This window comes from Acomys minous (genome assembly GCF_964271855.1).
Source record: "Acomys minous genome assembly, chromosome: 11".
In the NCBI taxonomy this organism is placed as follows: Eukaryota; Metazoa; Chordata; class Mammalia; order Rodentia; family Muridae; genus Acomys; species Acomys minous.
The window spans coordinates 82,221,816-82,243,296 of NC_140492.1; the positions used below are offsets into that span (position 1 = coordinate 82,221,816).

Consider the following 21,481-nt stretch of genomic DNA (forward strand, 5'->3'; position numbering starts at 1 on the left):
AGACAATCTAGCTTACAAGGACTTCAATGATTATCGGTATTTTATGAATATTTTACCCTATAGTTATCTATGGAATCATCTCAGGGTCACTATGATTTTAGATGAATATTAACAACTCTCAGAAACATGTTTGCTAATATAATTATTATCAAGATCTCATCCTGGGACAAATAATTTTTTAAAATAATTTTAAAAATATTATTGCCTAGCAACCATGGAAGTGTAAAGAATAGTGCAGTAACATGACATGAATCACAGACTACTCATCCATCAATTTCAACTCTTAAATGATCAGAGAGTTGCCCTTGTTAAAAGAATGTGAGGATAAAATGTTGTATCTGCTACAACAGCAGGGTATTAAACTTACAGAAGTCATTGAATTCTTGTTACTGAGTCATTATAGGCCATTCATATTAAGGATATATGTGAAGAATTTTAATCTAAATTTTAATCCTGGTTCCTTTATTTTCTACTCAAATAACTCACTATCTATTAGCAATCTGTTTTTTTGTGTACACATTATTGAAAGATTTAACAACTAATACATTGAGAGATTTAAGAATTAGTCTTTATGTAATATTTATCCACTTTAGAAACTACTCTTTCTACAAAAATAAATGACATTATCACTCTTAATGTGAGAAATAATACCACCTTTTACTATGATGGCAGCATCAGCAGAGTATTTTTACTGACTTTGAGATCCTCTGAGTTCCTTACTATCAGGCTGGTAGTCTAGGAGGTTTATCAAAAGAGAATTTCCAAAGTCAGCATACTGAAACTGTTACAGCTATTGGTAGCTATTCCTGTTTTATCCAGAGAGAGATGATTTTATATTCATTTTCTGTACAAAACAAAAACAAACAAAATGAAAGCAAAACCAAAACTCAGGTAAGACACTCTTCCTAAAATTACACTGATCTGTTCACAAGGTGGAGAAATGACAAAGACTTATAGAAATTTTTCTCCAACTAGGTGAGTTTTGATTAATTGAGTTATATTTTTTGGAAAGATGTTTGTATTTACTCTGGTAGATTCACCAAAGAGATGGTTCTCCAGTAAGGGTATTAGCTGATCTTTCAGAGGATCCATGTTTGATTCTCAGAACTCAGACAGTAGCTCACCATCATCTGTACTCCAAATTTAGAGGAGAAAATTCCCTCTTCTGGACTGTATACATACCAAGCACAAATACAGTGCACATAAATGTAGACAAACACTCATATACATAAATTAATAATGAGTCAATCTTTTATAATTTATCACGGTAGATCCTACAAGGTGTCTTGTTTTCTACATTTAAGGACCAAATTATCACATCTGGAACATTCCCCACATCAAATATCACCAAGTCCAGCAAAGAAAGGAATAGACTCCAATTCTCATTGCAAAAGAAAGTACTGCCTCGACTGCAGTTTAAAATTATTCCATAAATTTTCCATTTTCATTATCAGCTAATACTAAGATACAAGATATGAATTATATTTACTTACAAATTATTTATCATAAAAATAATTGATGAATTAATGAAGTATGGAGAGCAGCAGTTTACTACAGCAGAGTCACTCTGTGGGTGTGAACAGTGTGGTCATGGAGATGATGACTCTAGGGTTAGGGTCAGGGTTAAGGTTGGGGAGATGACGGTTCACAGAAATGGATGACTGGAAGATGTAAGACTTAGAAACAGCCAACAAAGCTGTGCTTTTTGAAGTTCTAGCGTATTGTTGTAGAGCTATATTATTTAATTACAATATAAATTACATAATGCAGAATTTATAATCTTAAATCTCATGCTTTATTCAAATTTGCTGAAATAAATGTCTCCAGTTTGTATGTCTGTACATTAGAAAGGCATATAATATACTACTGATAAACCATCTATAACATCTAGAGATAGTCCAAGAGAGATAAGAGAGCATTCATAAGCAAAGAATATTGTAAGAAATAAACATTTATTAGTATAATGCAATCTCATAACACATACTTGTAATTCATACGTATAGAAATGCAAAAAAAAAATCTACTTTATTTAGTACCTTCAAGGTTTTGGTGAAAAATGTGAATGACCATAGAGAGAAAGAGTGTTTACACTTAACGTGAAGTTTACTCAAACTTCTGAAATTGTACCTGAAAGCATGTTGGAGAATACAAGTCAGGAACAGTAACAAGGTAGTTAAATTCAAAGTCCACATGATTGCCTAACATCATTATTAATCCTGGAATACATTCTAACATAACATACTTGCTTTTCATTTATGTATACTTAAATCATAATAGTAAAGACTATGGACATATTTCTTATTGTTATTAAATTGTTAATCTCTACCTACATAAAAATAGTAGTAATCTAAGCAATATCATACACAAACACGGGAGACAATTTAAACCATACAGAGTACATGTTTTGTGCTTAAACATATCATGTAATAACTAGCTTAAAGACAGGATAACCTGTACCTAAGTTAGTGGTAAAACAAGTGGAAAAACATTAACTTAGTAACCTAAGTAACAATGTCAAGTGACCACAGTCACATATATATGGTGTTCTAACAAAGATAATATGACAGACACTCCTGCTCACCTGCAAAAGAAGCAACGGAAAGCAAAGAAATAACAGACATACTTAATAACAGATACAAATATAACAATCTACTCACATCATAGCAAACTGCTATTAATTCAAATTAAAAAGATAATAAACAAATCAAAGATACGCAATACTTTCAAACAGCATAATATAAGTGATATAAATTAGGACTGTTTTATTTTGAAGTGTAAGTCAAAAGAAAATGATATAGCATCTCCAAAGTGTAGAATGAAATAAAATATGTAATTAAATTATTTATTTCCTAAATTGGAATAAAATAATTTATTTCATAAAATATAACAGTAAAAAAAGTCCTAGGAGTAAACTATATCAAAGTCTGATACTCTTAAGATTAATGAAAATAATAACATTTATAAATTTAATTTAATATACTAACATTAACATTAGGAATGGTAAGGAGGCTCTATGAAAGTCTGTTTCGCAGCCAAACTCTGTGGTGGACCACAGAGAGTCTTATGGAAGAGTTGGGGAACAGAGGGACCTGGAGGGGTCAGGAGCTCCACAAGGAGACCAATGGAGCCACCAAATCAGGTGGAGGAGGTGGGTGCTGCAGACACTGATGCACTAACCAAGGATGATGCATGGGGTGGACATAGACCCTCTGCTCTGATGTAGTTCATAAGCAGCACAGTCTCATTGTGGGTACCATAGTATGGGAAATAGGGAACTTCTGACATAGACTTTGGCCCCCACATGTTGATTAGTTCCTCCTGGTGGGTTGACCTTGCTAGTCCACAGAGGAAGGGGATACAGGCAGTCCAGATGAAACTTAATAGGCTGGAGTCAGATGTTAGGGGAGGAGGGTTCCCCCTTGTGAGTACTAGCGGAGCGAAGTAGAAAGTATGAGGGGGGGGGGTAGGATCCAGAGAGTGTGAAGAAGGGGGCTACAATTGGGATGTAAATTGAACAAATTAAAAATTAATAATTTTAGAAAAAGAAAGACTTTATTATCAATGTAGGCGGTAATGCACTAAGAAAATACAAATAAAAATTGAAAAATAATACCAAGGTAAATGATAAAATAAAATAAGAAAATTAAAACTAACTTGTTACTAAAATGTATGCATTTCAGAACATAACTAAGAACGAAGGGCAGAAGTTAAGAAAAACATTGAGTATATAATTAATCAGAAAAATATAATAAAGGTAAAAACAAACTTCGAAATACTTACATTTAATTTTCTGAACAAAGCTGGAATACTAACATAAAAGATTTAAAATGATTTTTAAAATGATTTTTTTAAACGTTCACTTATTTATAGTACTGATTGCTTTTCAAAAAGTCTGGGTTTGATTTCTCACACCCACATGTTTGCTGACAACAATCTGTAACCCCAGCTCAAGGAAACCCAATACTCTTCTCTATCCTCCAATGGCACTAGCCAATATACATGATTCATAAGCATGCAAAAAATAATAAAAGAAAAAAATTTAAAGAGTAATAATCATAAAATTGTACAAGCATACTTATAAGACACATAGTTCTATATCTAGATTAGAAATATATCAAAAAACATGGAAAACATGCTATGCAAACTGTCACAGTAAGAAAGCTAAGGTGTGCACAAAACTTAAATCCAAGTGGATCAAAGACCTCAACATAAAACCAGAGACACTAAGTCAGATAGAAGAAAAAGTGGGGAAGAGCCTGGAACACATTGGCACAGGAGACAACTTCCTGAACAGCCCAGGCCTCAATGTCAACAATTAATAAGTGGGACCTCATGAGGCTGAGAAGTTTCTGTAAGGCAGGAGACACTGTCAACAGAACAAAGCAACAGCCTAGAGACTGGGAAACGATCTTCACCAACCCTACAGCTGACAAAGGTCTAATATCCAAAATATATAAAGAACTCAAGAAATTAAATACCACCAAACCAAATAACCTAATTGAGAAATGGGGCTTGACACTAAACGGAGAATTCTCAACAGAGGAATATCAAATGGCTGAGAAACACTTAAAAAAATGTTCATCAGGGAAATGCAAATCAAAACAACTCTGAGATTCCATCTTACACCCATCAGAATGGCAAAGATCAAAAATTCAAGTGACACCACATGCTGGCAAGGATGTGGGGAGAGAGGAACACTCCTTCATTGCTGGTGGGAATGCAAACTAGTACAGCCACTTTGGAAATCTATCTGGTGCTATCTCAGAAAAATGGGAATAGGGCTTCCTCATGACCCAGAAGATGCTCCAGCACACAACAAGAAAATTTGCTCAACCTTGTTCATAGCAGCCTTATTCATAATACCCAGAACATGGAAACAGCCTAAGTGTCCCTCAATAGAAGAATGGATAAAGAAACTGTGGTACATATACACTATGGAATACTACTCAGCTATTAAAAACAAGGAATTCCCGAAATTTGTAGATAAATGGATTGAGCTAGAAATGATCATAATGAGTGAGTTAACCCAGAAGCAGAAAGACTCAAATGGTATATACTCACTTATATCTGCATATTAGCCCAAGGGACATGTCCCATGAAAGTCTTCACTAACCAGGAAACTGGGACAGAGGGGAGGACATCCTATTGGGACTCTAGATGAGAGAAGCATAAGGAAAAGCATAAGTTGAAGGATCCAGAGGGTCCTAGAAACCTACAAGAAGAACATTATGATAGGCAGATTTGGGCCCAGGGGTCCCTCTCAAACTATGGCACCAGCCAAGGACAATACCAGCTGTAAACTTCAAGCCCCTACCCAGGTCTAGCCAATGGACAGGACATTCTCCACAGTTGAGTGGAGAGTGGGGTCTGACTTTCACACATACCCACAGTGCGGTGATAATGAAGTAGTTGCTGGCTGTGTCATTCAGATTCCTACCTCTCGTGGGAAAGTCCAGGCTTGGTGGCATTGCCTATCGTCCCAGCATTTGGGAAGCAGAAGCAGGGACATCTTTGGGACACTCTGACTAGGTAGTCTAGCAGCCAGCAAGCTTCAGGTTCCATGAAAGACTGTGTTCTCAAAGACACCAGGTTGTTTTTATGTAAGTGTGTGTGTGTGTGTGTGTGTGTGTGTGTGTGTGTGTGTGTGTGTGAATGTGTACACACATGTGCATATATATATATGGATTTAATTAAAAAATTCGATGAACATGAATGAGAGTGTGGAAGCATATGGGAGAACGTGGAGGAAGAAAAGTGAAGGGGACTTGATGCAATTATAATTTTAAAAAAATAAGAAATAAAAGCTAAAAGGATATTCAGATGAGTTACAGAGGTGGCTCAGAGGATAAGAGTATCTAATCAAGCATTAGCATCGGAGTTTAAACCACAGTACACATATGAAAGATTTGGAAATATTCAGTCTTTATAAAATCCCACATGATACATGTTTGAAAATCTAAAGGTTCTGGTGACTTAGTTGTTCACATCCTAGTTTCAACTTTTCTGGGAGATTCTGTCTAGAGGAAATAATACGGAGTGCGATTAGAGTAGGGTTCTTGGCTTCCTCTTCTGACCTGCATGAGCGGGAATGTGTGTGCATCAGCATAAACACACGTGTGCTTATTTGTACACATAATACACTTCATTCACACAGTAAAAATAATTAAATTAAATACTAAGGTAAAGAATAATGGAGGAAGACATCCAACTTCAACCCATAATGTACACAACTGTGCACATATGTGCATATGTGCTTCTGGTTCTATGTGCTGCAGATGTTGCAGATATATAAATGTACTCAAAAGCCATTATTCATCCTTAAAAGTTTTATGCATACTAATTAGAGTGTATGTATGTATTAAGACTATATATGTGTACACATACACATTATGCCTATAATAATAATTAAGGGAAAAGAGTTCATGATTTTGAAAGAGAGCAAAGGGGCCCATGATTGGAGGAAAAGGAATGGAGTAATTATATGATTAGGGTGTAATCTAAACAAATAAATAATTTTTTTTAAAAAAATTGGGGGACTGCTCAGGTAGCACTATGTCTCTGTCATCTTCCCATTTGGAAAGCTGCTAACCAGCACTCCCGGTATACTCAAATAATCAATTTTGTTACTCCTCAATTCTCTCATGGTGTTGAGTCAGACCAGAAAATTTAGTTTTACAATTAAGCTTAGTTGTTTAAGAGTTTTTAGGTCTAGGTAGATGTTTTAAGTTGATAATGATGAGATGATAGATATTGATTTACACTCAGAATTTTAGACCCACCAAGATAGAAAAGATGTTTTCTTCCAGGCTGTCAAATACAAATAGCCAAAACACTAAGAATGTAAAATTTATATAATTCCTTATTGTGCCATGGCTCTTATTGCTATTGCTAGTTTATGGTACATGTGTGTAATAATATAAACTTATATGTAAAAAAATAAAAACGTTTAATTAAGAAAAATAAAAAGAAATACAAATACAAAGGTCAGAGACAGACACAAGATGCAAAATAAATGAAATCCAGGAAATTTTTAATTTCAACAATGTATATCATTTGCGTTAAAAGTTATCTACAGCTATTAAAAATATCTGAAATTTTAAAAAATCATTATTATAATTTATTCACAATTCATCCTTATAGCTGTCCCCCACTCTTTTTTAAATATATTTTATTAATTTATTCTTGTTACATCTCAATGGTTATCCCATCCCTTGTTTCCTCCCATTCCTCCCTCCCTCCCATTTCCCCCTTATTCCCCTCCCCTATGACTGTTCCTGAGGGGGATTACCTCCCCCTGTATATGCTCATAGGGTATCAAGTCTCTTCTTGGTAACCTGCTGTCCTTCCTCTGAGTGCCACCAGGCCTCCCCCCCACTCTTATCTTCCAGTTACCATGCTCTTGTTCGGCTACGCTATTCCCCTCCCCCAAACCCTGGCTGGGCTGACCTCAGCCTATCAGGTCTTATCAGGATAGCCTCATCCCCCTTCCTTTCTGTGCCCACAAGGGATAATTCTGAAGTTTGAAAATAATTAATCAGTCTTCTCCTTTGCAACAGCCTGGACAGATTTAAAAATTACTATACTAAGTGAAATGGGAAAGAAAGAAAGAAAGAAAGAAAGAAAGAAAGAGAGAGAGAGAGAGAGAGAGAGAGAAAGAAAGAAAGAAAGAAAGAAAGAAAGAAAGAAAGAAAGAAAGAAAGGGAGAACCTCAATTGTGTGGAATCAAAAATACATAAGTCATAAAAGAGGAGAGTGGAAGCCAAAGGAAGATAGAAAAATTGAGAAGATACTTGTCACAGGTAACATTTTCGGTAATATGGAGAAGATCTCTGGCATAATATGGCATGGCAATGGTTAACATGTATACTGCATACTGGAAGGGCAAATCTTCAGTATTACAATATTAATGCCAAAACCGGTATTTATTTCCTGATGGAATATTAACAAACTTCAATGTGAGGTGTTAACTCACACCATCAATAAAACATTAGTAAGTCAAAATTCTCACAATACTTAATATGATTGATCATAGACAATAGGCAACATATAAAATATGATAGAAGTAATAGATGAAGTTTCCTTTGAGTGATTACAAAATTAACCACAAAATTGGTAACTTACATAGTATTACTTAAATGTCTACCTTTAGTTATATTAGTAGAAAGACTATGTAAACTGCAATAATTATTTTGATTTTTATATTTTACAAATGACTTGCGTTTAAAACATATAAATAATTGTATAACTCAGTAAATAAATTGTAAAATATCTAGAAAAAAAATGGCCACAGTGTTTGTTCTGAAATTTCACAAAGGATCAAATATTCTTGGCTTGGCTGTTTATCATATGAAAAAAATCAATACCATTAGTAATCAGGAATTTGGCTTTAAATGAAAGAAAATTTTTATTGCACATAATCTGAATAACTCCCTTTTTACATGCTGAATATTGCAAATGTCAACAAGAAAATAGGGCAAAGATTTTTTTGTGTTGCTGAATAATTTGTAATGTTGATTTGTACAACTTTTCAGGAAAAAAAGCCTTTAACAGTTTCTTATAAAAACTGAACCTACAACAACCTTAAAAACCCAACAATTGCTTTTCACCAAGATGGCGCCGAAAGCGAAGAAGGAAGGTTTATTTCCTTCTCTCTCAGCTCCTGCCTGTCCCAAGGACGAAGCCAAAGCGAAGGCCTTGAAAGCTAAGAAGGCAGTGCTGAAAGGCGTCCACAGCCATAGGAAGAAGAAAATCCGCATGTCACCCACTTTCCGGCGGCCCAAGACCCTGCGGCTCCGGAGGCAGCCCAAATACCCTCGAAAGAGCGCCCCCAAGAGAAACAAGCTTGAGCACTATGCCATCATCAAATTCCCCCTGACCATCGTGTCGGCCATGAAGAAGATAGAGGACAACAACAAACTGGTGTTCATTGTGGATGTCAAGGCTAACAAGCAGGCGGTGAAGAAACTCTACAACATTGATGTGGCCAAAGTCAATACCCTGATAAGGCCTGGCGGAGAGAAGAAGGCATATGTTCGATGGGTTCCTGATTATGATGCTCTGGATGTTGCCAACAAGATTGGGATCATTTAAACTGAGTTCAGCTGGCTAATTCTAAATATACACTTTTTTCACCATTAAAAAAATAACCAACAATTATATATTAGAGAATTATTTAAGAAATAGAAAACATATGTATAGCATCTAATTTGTGTTCATACATTTTGCTTTTATTTTTATATTTTGAGATGAAACCCCTATGCAATTCTACCTGGTCTGAAAGTCAGAATTATTCTGCTTTGGTCTCTTGAGTGATAAACTTACGGACACACTCCACTGCACTGAGCCCTGGTTTTTTACCACACTGTCAAATAATCTTTACTGATGAGAGCTAAAACCTGGAGAATACTGCTGTCAAGATGAAAATAGGCAAAAACTACAATATCTGCATATAACAGAATGTTTTTCAATAATAAATATAAACTATTTATGCAATAATATAAATGAATTTCAATATATGTGAGGAAAATAAGTCAATCAAAAGTTTTGCATTCATGACAAAATTCTGAGTTAAATATCAATAGTATCTGAATAAATTTTAACTACATATATCTATTACAAGTATTTCTTGATTTTTTTCCAAATCCTTATGTTATAAACTGTATGTTCTACTGATTCATTTATAGATTTTTGGAAAAGGTATCAATTGATAATCAAAGGAATCATTCTCTTCAAAGACACACTGAATAAAATTTCTCTCCTTTCTACTACTAAAGCTGATGGAAATTTCTACAAAACCAGAAAGCATAGAAACCACCACCACAACAACACACACACATTTATTTGAAATATGACTCTGTTAAGACTCATGCTTCCTAGAATAATCAGATAAGATGCTCCACATCATCATGAGTTAGAGAGTGGCACTGTTGGGACGAGATGTGGAGGATGCTGTGCAGAACTGCAAACAAAATTTTACTGTACACAAAAAGCTACTAAGAACAATTGCCTAGTACTCTGAGTTATACTTATATATCTTACATTTTGTGGATTTGGATATAGTGCTGAATCAATGTCTTCATTCATTTTGTTAAACTGATATATGAGCTACCCAGTTTATGTCAGAATAAATAAATACCTTACCTCTTACTGCAGAAGTCATTTCTTTCAACTTCTCTAAGTTTGCCAAGAAGTTATGTGGTTTATGTATTTGCTACTCCCTCAGACATCTGCAAACAAAATATCTACCTCACATTCATGAACATGAAGATTTAAGAGATCTTGTAAAAATCATTCAAATACAATGAAGTCAGTTAACTGTCCAAGAATAGAATGCTTTGGCCCACCTTAAGCTGTAAGCTTGCATTTTGAGACATGTCCATTAAAAATAACTGCACATATAAGTGCTACTCTCACTACTTCGTGGTTTAATTTATTTTTACAGCTTCTTTTATACTTTACCCTCAGAATCAAGCATTAAAACCACTTAGGAGTGTGAATTATAAAAACAGAGGTACTGATTTTAACATATTTGTCTCCTACAGAAGTGGGAATGGTTGTTTAATTGTAGCGATTGTTCATCATTAGAATATTATCCCTGGTGTGATTTACATTATAAAACAACATACGAAGTTACCTTTTCTGCACAAACATAGTAACATGATTGAAGGAATCTCACTTGTGTAGTTAGAGTCATTTTGTGGTAAGGGAGGGCTTTATGTGTCAGTTTGTTTCAGATAGAATCTTACTGCAAAACCTTGCTTGTAGTTTTATTTTTGTTAAAAAAAAAAAGTTTAAAAAGAAACAGAGCCACAGAGCAACTAACAAAGCAACCGACACACATTTGTTAAAAATGATAGGAAAGAGTCATATTCTTTCCTCCACACTCTCAGTGTAATTCATATGGCACATAAGCAGTAAAGTATGCTCTGTTGGTCCTCATCTAGGGTTTGTCTCCACAACACACCCTTTCTTTTCTGCCATTCCACTTAAAAAGGAGAAGGAGGAATTCTTATCATTCAGGGGGACTTCCACAAGTTCCTGAATTCCACATTTAGACAAGAGATTAAAATACTCACACAAAAAATACAAAATAAATTCACAATTATGCAGTTTAAATGATACCAAATAAATTGTTTTGTAGTGCAGGTGTTAAATGAGCTCATTTTAAATACAAACTTTTTATCTCCGGTACTGATAAAAATTCTAAACATACTGATGTTTAAAGTCACACAATTATTCTATGACTACTCTTATCCACTCTAAAGAATAAGTGAAATTATTTTCTAAATCAATTATAGAAGATATTTTAAACAAAGTATTTAGGTATTTTTATTTGTATTATGCCAATATCAAAAAGTGGTTTATAAGTTTCTTAAAGCATTTATAACCTCAAAACAGTGATAATACACTATACATAACGTAAAACTATTCTTGCTTTCAAGCGTTTCACTTGATTATGTATCCTTGGCTTTGGGGGGTATTATAACTGCGTAATCACTCCTGGCAACTTGGAATTGATATTTTTCTAATTAAAACTGTGTGATTAAATTTGTGAAAATGTAATTAACCAAAAATTTAGGACAGAGTTGAACTTTCTCTCTTGCTCAAAAGCCCCAATGACTTTAAAGATTGCTACCAAATTCTGAATATTAACAAGCTTGTGCATCTTTTCTACCTCTCTTATTTTATTTTCTATAAATTTGATGATCTACTAAAAAAGAAAATTGTTATGCTTTATTTTGTTATTTTAAAATGTTATACTTGTCTACAGTGTAACTTAATCATATACACTCTCAAGCCCTGTGTTCCTCCAGCACCTTTCCCTTACTTCTTTCCAAAACTGTATCTTGTTTTCTCCACAGGGTAGATTTTCCTCTGGAAACTCTCTATGGACTGTGAAATTCAGTCAGCAAAAGATAAGATAATGTCAGGAGAAATAGCATAGTTGAGATCCCTTAGACACAAAGACCTGAGATGTTGGTGTAGAAAAAAAAAATATGTTAAGGCTACAAAACCAACCTTAACTTAATAAATATTTAACCTGTTTGCAACACTTTTCTCACCAGGACAACTTTTTGTATCAATTATAAATAGTTACCTTCGAAATATTTTTGTATCCCATTACAAAGTTACAACTCTCATAACATTAAAATTACTTGTATCAATTTCATATCCCATTACTTTATAAAATTTACTTAGTACTGTACTTTCTCTCTGATTAAACAAATGTATAGCAGAATGTAAGTGCAACAGGTAAAATATTGATACTATCTGAGAAGGATGAGAAAGATTAAATGATCTCTTAGGGTTAGACATAGATACTGTTTCACTTTGCTTTTCACTGGGCATGATAAAAGAGCTAGAGCATTGCCTAAGATTCAGTCTGAGATGCTGACGCCTTCACCTCTGGACACTGCAGGTGAGATGTCATCGTATCCAGGTCCTTACTGTACCAACAGCTTGATATGGGGCAAACATCTCACTGATTGAGAGAAATACTAGATGCAGATATCAAGAGCCACTTGCTCTTTTAATCATTCCTGTAAAATTCACGTGCTTCCTTTATGGTTATACTTCAGAACAAACGATCCTTGAGGTGACAAGGGTGTAAAGGGTTTTTTGTTTGTTTGTTTGTTTGTTTGTTTGTTTTGGCTTATTGTTGTTGTTTTTGTCTTTGTTTAATAAATACATCCTTGATTGATGCACAGTGCCTCAGGTCCCCTTTGAAGTTTTAGCAGTTCACTGACCCCATCATGATGTATTTAAGAGGTAGGATAAAAACGAGAGTAATGATTAATTTTAATATTTCACAGAAACAGATGCAGCTGTCGTTCCTGCTGTGGGACATTTTTGTCTAGTCTAGAGTCTCCTTAAGTGCACAGGTACCTATAATTCACCTGGGTATTTTGAGAAGTAGGAAGATGAAGCTAACACCTTGAGAAGTTTGTAGCTTTGGAACAAGACCAGTTTCTGAGTGTGGTGACTGCATCTATTCACCCCATCTTTTTTCCCAGGCAAATACTTGCACCAACTTTTTTCATTGTAGAAACTTTTGGAGGTGAGAATCACTGGCTGAGCCTAGTCTGACCATGCTGATTTTGCCCTTATGAGGGTCAGAGCCACTTGCTTTGCCTCATCACTACTACTCAAAGTCACCACTGCTTTTCTGTGACCCCATGGTGATGCTGTCTCAGAGACCTTATACTTCCCCTTATACAGATTTTTGCAACCTCAGAGACTACAGCATTGGTAAAACATGAAAACACAGGGTCCACATGCCTATATATCCCTGTTTTTAGGAGTCCTTACTAATATTTGTACAAGATGGCAAGTCTAGTTGCATCCTTTTTGTGGAAAACAAAAATTAGACATGAAACTTCCCTTTGCCAAAATATAAGTAACCATATGTTTGAGAAGAAGTGGGAGGGAAGGAAACAGAAAGAATTTGAGGGAGATGAATGAAGGAAGTAATGTACATGTGGGGGTACTCACATGTAAAACAATTTTAATATATGAACACAGGAATGGAAATATCAATGAATGAACAATAAAACCCATCATTAAAAATTCTTATACAAAAGTTCCATAGGGAAAAAAGATATGTGTGAACACATTAACCTTCCTAGGAATAACAAGCAACAGAGAGTAGTTTGAGGGTATGAAGGAGGAGAAAGAGAAAGAGAGAAACATAATTTAAAGAATTCATTAAAAAATTAAAACTAAGAGTCCATTACTGTTGCCTTACATTGCCTTTCAGAAGTTGAAGATAAGTCTCAATTGCTAATGACCTCACAAATTTTGGACATCCAATACAAAGGATTTGAGTTGGATTTAAGTGTTTCTCTTACTTTAACGGTAACCAACATTTGTTTAATTGGACTTAAGGTCCAATAGGAAACATATCATCGCTATGTTAGAAACTTAGTAAACTACACAGGGCTGAGGAGCTCATGGATCATAGAAGAAAACCTACTACAATCATTTTACTAGACCACTACAATGTCTAATTTAAGCTTACCTTTATAAAAACAGAAAAGTATAGTTCTCAGTCTTCAAAAAACGAGCTTCTCTTTACAGCAAATGTAGACAATTACAGAAAACCACAACTAATATAGTGATCATAGATTCATGGGAGCTCAGATCCTGTATCTATAACATAACTCCTACACCAAAGTCTGAGTGGAAATATCATGTGAGGAGATGCAAAGACCGAAGAGACGGGGGACTAGCAAGTCTTGTATGAGTTTATGTCTCCTGAATATGACAGAGAAGATGTGCTCTTGATGGTTCAACAGTACGAATGCCTAAAAAAGACCTGAACAGTAACGATATTAATAGTCATACAAATGCAATCTACAATGGTGACTTGGCTTCAAGCTGTGCTAATGCAATAATAGACTCACAAAGTTTGTGCAACTAACCAAATAATATCTTATTGGATTTAAGACCCACTTGATGAGATGCAACACATCACAGACACTCGTCACACGGCAAAGAACCTGAAAGTAGGTAAGTTATGGACCTAGGAAATAAATCAAATCCTACTACTCTGATAATAGATCATAACAACGAAATGACTCCTAACATTCCTATAACATTCTGCTTTTTGTGTAGATCGTTTTCTTGCTCAGCCAAAGAAGCATCCTCCGGCAATGGATGGGAATAAATACAAAGAGCCACAGCTGGAAATTATGAAGTTGGGAATCACAGGCCATAAACATGGTAAGCAAATGTTCCCCCACTGACTAAGCCACGCAGTAGTCTAAAGCCAGTACCTATGTAAGTTGTCAAGGGGAGGGAATAAATCAACGTTCCCATGGAGCTGTGGCACTGGTGATAATTTAAATATCATATTTAAATTCCTTAAATAGGATGCATTGCACCCTATTTATTGATAGACATCATTCAGCTTTATGCACTATATTTTGATGTCACAACAATCTGTGCCATGAACATAATATAGATTATTCCAATTAGAAACTCTCCTTCCCACTGTGTGAAGTGTCCAACAAAAATAACACAGAAAATATCTGAATTAGTAAATGTTTATCCAATGGGCACAGGAAGTACATGACAAGGTACGTGAATGTTCCAGGCTTCTATTCACCTGCCTTATACCAAGTAGTGCCTGGATCCCCAGTGAATGGGGGAAAATGACCTTTGCTTAAGTTGCTTGTATTAGTCCAAACTTGTGGGTTAATTCACAGATGAAAATGCTCATTGAAAGAACCAGTTTTTATTTCTCTTCACCATTTGAAATATAAAATTAAATAAATATCTGCTGTTGTTTTGCGTTTTAATTGGATAGCTGTATCATGTGTATTTTGACAATCTTCTAAGTGAATGAATATATAGAGCGCAAAATTTTGAGGTACTGTCTTTTCTAACTTTGTCTACATTTGAATCAGCTTGCATATTTACACAAACATTGCCTTGTAAGAAGATCTCAGACCAAGTGGCTACGTGTCTCAGAAGATTTTTAGCACTTGCTGCCAAGCCTTAAAACTTCAGTTTGAAACCAGGCTCCTGCCTGGTGAATGAGAAAACCAACTCTTAGAAAATGTCCTCTGTCCTCAGTGTATGCTGCAGAGTATGTGTACATGAATACACACACACACACACACACACACACACACACACACACACACACACACACATACACACACACCAAAAATGTAAAAAAAAAAATCCAATGATCAAACAAATGTACTTTCTAAAATATAAGAGAATCTCAGATCTCTTTCAGTAAGTTAACTTTTTTATTCAATTTATAAGTCTTGAAGAATATTTTGGAAAGGCTAACATCGTAAAAAAGATCTACTACCTGATATAATTTATAAAAATTTTCATCTTCACAGGGGGAATGAATCAAATGGCCTCATTGATCCACACAGGAATTTTGTGCTTGCTTTCCAACCTAAGCCCAGTGCTACTAAAATTGACTTTTCATTGGTTTCTAAAGAGCACACTACTCTGGGCTAAAATAAAAGTATAGATATCACATTTCTATTGAGTTACACAGATTCGTATTTTAAAGCTGCTCTGTGTATTTGCTTTTAAAGGTTATTCAGTAAAGCTTAAAAGGCAAGTTAAAATGTTCCCTTCCACCTGGTGTCATTGCTAAAAATACTGGATTATCAAGAAAAGTGTTTTGAAAGTCCCCCTTTTAGTATAGTGTTATATTTTCAGTTCATCTTTCTTGGTAAATGCAATACACACCCATGAAGGAAGATTAGGAAGAGTAAAGACACAAAGAAAATTATCAATATTTTACTAAATTGATACAACATAAAACATTAATGGCCTTGGAATATCAGCATAAGAAGGAATATTAAAACTGCACCATGTCCAACCTTCTCCTAAAATTTTAGGAGTTTCTGCATCATTCTTTTTTTTAAATTTATATATTTATTATGGATACTGATCTTGTTATTGATGGTTATGAGCCAACATGTGGTTGCTGGGAATTGAACTCATGACCTTTGGAAAGGCAGTCAATGCTCTTAACCTCTGAGCCATCTTTCCAGCCCCTCTGCATCATTCTTTACATACCTAGCAATCACTTGCAGTGGTCAGCTTATTTCATTGATATCAATACCTTCGGCATTTGAGCGATTTTTACTATCAAATTCCCCTTGAATCTCCCTAGGTTGAACACTGATGCTTAAGATATTTAGGTGACTTTTACTGAATAAACTACCAATGAATAGAACAGAATGATACCAGTATTTACCTCCTTGCAACCTCATGCTTCTATCTGAGTGGATGTAATAATATCTTCCTTATTTATATAAAGTATTAGGATGGCTCAGTTAATTTATCAAATACCTCTTACAAGTTCATGTAGAATGCTGACATCTATTTTTTAGGGAATTATCTGTCTTATAATTCTACACCTTATTTAGTTTGTCTATATAAAAAAAAGATTATGGAGATTTGTGGGGGCTTGTAAAAGAGGGATGGTTTATATTAATGTAAAGTAAAAGGAACTTATGTTATTCTGTTTTTGTAAAATACAAAACGCTGTTAAAATGTAAGTTTTTGTGTGAGGTTATTACTCTTTGGGTTTCTCTTCACACCGTGTTGGCTAGAATGCATTCACATTATGTTCTGGCAAAGAATCTGACTACACGCTATTCACATACTGAGAAATTGAATGAGCCTGAACTGAAAAACCAGAGACAAATTTGTATGGAAGAAAAAATTTCAAAGCAACTTGACCATGGGATGCTATTGAGCCATACAGAGAGGACCCACCATGAATGTGGGTCATACCATTCCTTTGGTTCTATGTCTAAAAGAAAATGAAAAAAGAAAAAAGAAAAGCTTGATGAGTACCAATGGGCCTTCCTTTCTGTTTCCTTCCTAAAGATACAGCGTGCCCAGCTGTGTCATGCCTCTGCTGCCATGCATTTTCACAAGGATGGACCATCTCTTCAAAACAAAGATCTATTAATATTCCTTCTCTTACGGTGTTTATGCTAAACGTTGTCCTAAAACAATACAAAAACTTAACTGATTCATGAAAGTCAGGTCATTCCTGTGATGACCATTTCCTTGTGGTGTGTAGCCTTTTGAATGCCATTTTCAAAAATAATGTGAAAGAGTTTCGAAAAGGTAGGCTCCATAAACTTAGAGGCATTTAAGCACAAACTAAATGGCTCATCCTGGTGAATGTTTGGGAGATCACATTCATTAACAGAAATGCAGACAGTAAAAAATTGGGCTTAGAATGGTTCAGAGAGAAACAAAGAATTTCTCAGAAACTGGACTCCCAACCTTTCATGCTATACCCTGAGAACTAATATGACTTATGTTCTGCATGAGTCATTTTTGATTTAGTGAGCTCATGCCCAGAAGCAATAAGTAAATATTTTTGGATGAGGAAATTTCAAGATTGCATAGCATCTAGGCTATGTTGTAGAATTGTTACTACTAAATTACTTTGGTCACATCTATAGTGAGAGACAACAGAAATTATGAGAAATGCCTCTTAATTTTAAAAAGGGGTGTGAGTAAGGTTAAAGGTGTGAACAAGTTATCTGTGGGGAAAGCAAGCATAATTGTAAAATCAATGACTCCAATTAAGGAGACACCTTAAACTTCACACTGAAACAAGAAAGGTATCCTCAGTCAAAGCCCCACCACTGAAAGGTCCTATTTTGGACAATGGAAATTTTCTTGAAAGAGGAGAAACTTAGCTGAGCAGGCCAAAGAATGAAAACGCAGCTCAAACACAAAGTCCCTGAGGTCCAGAGCACAGAGAATTTACTACAGCTGTGGCAAAATAGGCTGAACCACATCTTGAACTGGCAACAAAACCTGTGTGATATAAGTTTGCAACAATGAAAATGTAAAGAATTACAACGTGAAGGAGGCTTGTTCCCAGGATACAGAAACCTCCTGAGAACAGAAGATATGGACTAACATCAAGTTTCCTGCAATGAAGACATTCATGTTAACCTGTTGAGATTAAGCTTAGTGGCTTTAATGCCCACTGGATGTTGAAGATACCAAAAAACATCATCCAATTAAAGTAAAGGTATGGAATTTAGGCGACCCAAGAGTCTATATTTGATACAAGCAACAGAACTGAGTAGAAAGAAGTGCAAAATGATGCCATATAGGGTCTTGTTTGAGCCCCTTTCTGATCCCATTCAGTGTTGTACTATGATGTGGAAGCATAAATGAACTCTTGCCTCCAAAGCTGCTTTTGGACTCGATACTAATTTTCCAACTAAAAAGCAAACTACGTAAGATGCTATGGAAAATACTACTTTCACACGAACTCTGGTGCCCCATATTTGACCACGTCCCCTGGATGGAGAGGCTTGGTGGCACTCAGAGGAAAGATAGCAGATTACCAAGAAGAGACTTGATACCCTATGAGTATATACAGAGGGAGGAGGTCCCCCTCAGTCACAGTCATAGGGGAGGGGAGTAAGGGGAAAATGGGAGGGAGGGAAGAATGAGAATGCGATAACCATTGAGATGTCATGTGAATGAATTAATGAAATATATTTAGAAAATAAAATACTTTGGAGCTCTGATACACTACAGGCAGACATTCTGTGAGCCAATTAGACCACTTTCCAGGATGCATTTGGTAGACTTGAAGTCAATATATCATTTAGATACTTGTAAACATTGTTTTTGTAGTCCTTTTCACAAAAGCCAGGTTATAGGCTCAGCCTAGGTGTCTGTCAATAAGTAAATGTATGTGCTGAAAACAGTTTTATTTACCAAAACAAGAAGATTGAAATTATTTATTCTCCTATAACATGGATATACCTTGAAATTATTACACAGGAGAAATAGTATAACTCAGGAAAAAAATCACACTGTCTTTCCTTTAGAGTCCAAGATTGTGTGTGTGTGTGTGTGTGTGTGTGTGTGTGTGTGTGTTTGCATAATCTGTCAATCTCTATATCAACACTATCATCTATCTATCTTTAGGATGCTAGATTATACATACATATGTGTGTATATATAATTAATCAATCAATAGATCTATCTATCATCACACATATTTGCCTTATGCTAAATATAAATTTGGAAATCTATTTTGAAATATATGAAGAAAACAACATATTGAAAATAATGTTAAGTATAAGTTCTAACGTGAAAACAAAACTTTTCTGTTATTAATTTTTTGTTCCGTTATTTTTGTGTGTTTATGAGATATTATTCCATTCAACTTAAATTTCCTTTTATTGTTAGAAGTCACAGCTCTATAAACTGAAATAAAATGAGTTAGAAAGTATGTCATACACAAATGTAAAAATATTGGTAGATAATGTAATTTGTTTACAATACAGAATGTTAAAATTATGAATTCAAATTTTCATGTAAAATTATAACAAGAATGCATTTTACAAGTTAAACAATCATATTTTAGTTATAATTATTTTAGACTATTCCAGCAATAGCTGTATTCCCTTTACTATTCTTATTTGTTTTCTTGGTCGTCTCTGAGATAGCATTTCACCATATATTTCAAGCTGGCTTTAAACCTGCAGTGCTCCTGAGACAAGATAAACATTGTTTTTCTTGTTCTCAGCATTGAATCTAAAGTACTCTACATAACATGCTAATGTTCATCTAGTGAGAGTCTGTGCCAGATCCATCACTGGCTGCTCTAATGTGAGATGAGCAACTATAGAATATCTTCATATAACCTCTCTGATGTATAAAACGAAACTATTTTATTAAGATTTCCTTTCATAACATGCAGTATATTTATTGTTCCACTTTTATGGTGAGAAATATTAGTTAAACATACTTCAAAGTCCAGACTTGGAAGATATTCTATATAAAAAAGCAATATGTTTTATAATAAGAATATATAGTACAATAGTCATTATATAACCAACATGCAATTTTAAACAAATGGAAGTAAATTGTTCATGAAAATAAAAATATAATGAATTGTATAATAATGAATTAGATTTGCACAAGAAATGTAAAAACAAAATACCTAAAGGATATAAAGTACCTTTTATTAATAGCTTTTAAAGACTTCTGTATTTGAACAATATATACTATTTTATATTAAAAATAATATACTTTTAGTTAATAATTTTTACTAATATTCTCACTTTGGTTATAGAACATGTTCAGTTTTATTTTGCTAGACTCTATCATGCAAGTCAAATTTTTACAATATGGGTTTTATTGCTCAATGTATTTTTTAACTGGACTTTTTTTAAAATTGACCAACTAAGATACCAATGTTTTCATTATTTCAAAATATATCAACACATCTTTAGTTTGTAAAATATTATGCAGAAACATAAGCATATGAAAAGAAAACCATAATAAACCTAAAGGGTATTGAAAAGTTTTTGAAATTTCAAGATAGTAAGAAACCAGTGTGAAAAAAAAATGTGTAACATTGAAAGGATAAACCAGCACTCCACAAAAGTGTTTCCATCATGTTATCATTATTGTGAAAATATTTTGGAAAATATTCAACTCTTCCAGAAGCTCAGAATTTACTCAAGAAAAGGAGTCATAAAGGTTGCAAGGGCCAGAAGTAATGGGCATTTAAGTCAGGGTATTCTCTGAACACAGGCACAGATGAACTCACAGAAGCTGGATCTTCACACACAAGGCCTGAACAAGGTCAACACAGCCCAAATCTGAGCATGGATGAGGGAGGATTTCATGAGTTCCAAGCTCTAGTTAAGAAGCTACTGGCCATTGTTGGCTTCCGGAACAGGGAACTTCAGTTTCCTTCAGCGATGTGACCCTGAGATGCTACCCATGTTGCAGTAGACTGTCCTCTGCCCATGTGCTTACAGCCTGCACTAAATGTACTCAGTAGTTTTAAGAATAGAGTCCATGGATTTGGGGAGGAATAATAGTGGGGACATAAGAGGGGAATTGAAAAGAATGCAAGTGAGGTTTTATCTGATAGAAATGTGATTTGAAATGTAATATTTTTGCATTTAATTGATGCAAGGACATGAATGTGTAAGAA

At 34.7% G+C, this 21,481-nt stretch overlaps 1 protein-coding gene across 1 annotated transcript; it reads left to right on the top strand.

Moving 5' to 3' along the window:
- Nucleotides 1-8,610: 8,610 nt before the first annotated feature.
- On the top strand, nt 8,611-9,090 carry LOC311608516 (large ribosomal subunit protein uL23-like; the record flags this gene model as incomplete). The annotated part of the gene is made up of 1 exon (XM_084801047.1): nt 8,611-9,090. One exon carries the CDS (start codon nt 8,611-8,613, stop codon nt 9,088-9,090), a length of 480 nt encoding a protein of 159 aa, XP_084657173.1.
- Nucleotides 9,091-21,481: the final 12,391 nt, after the last annotated feature.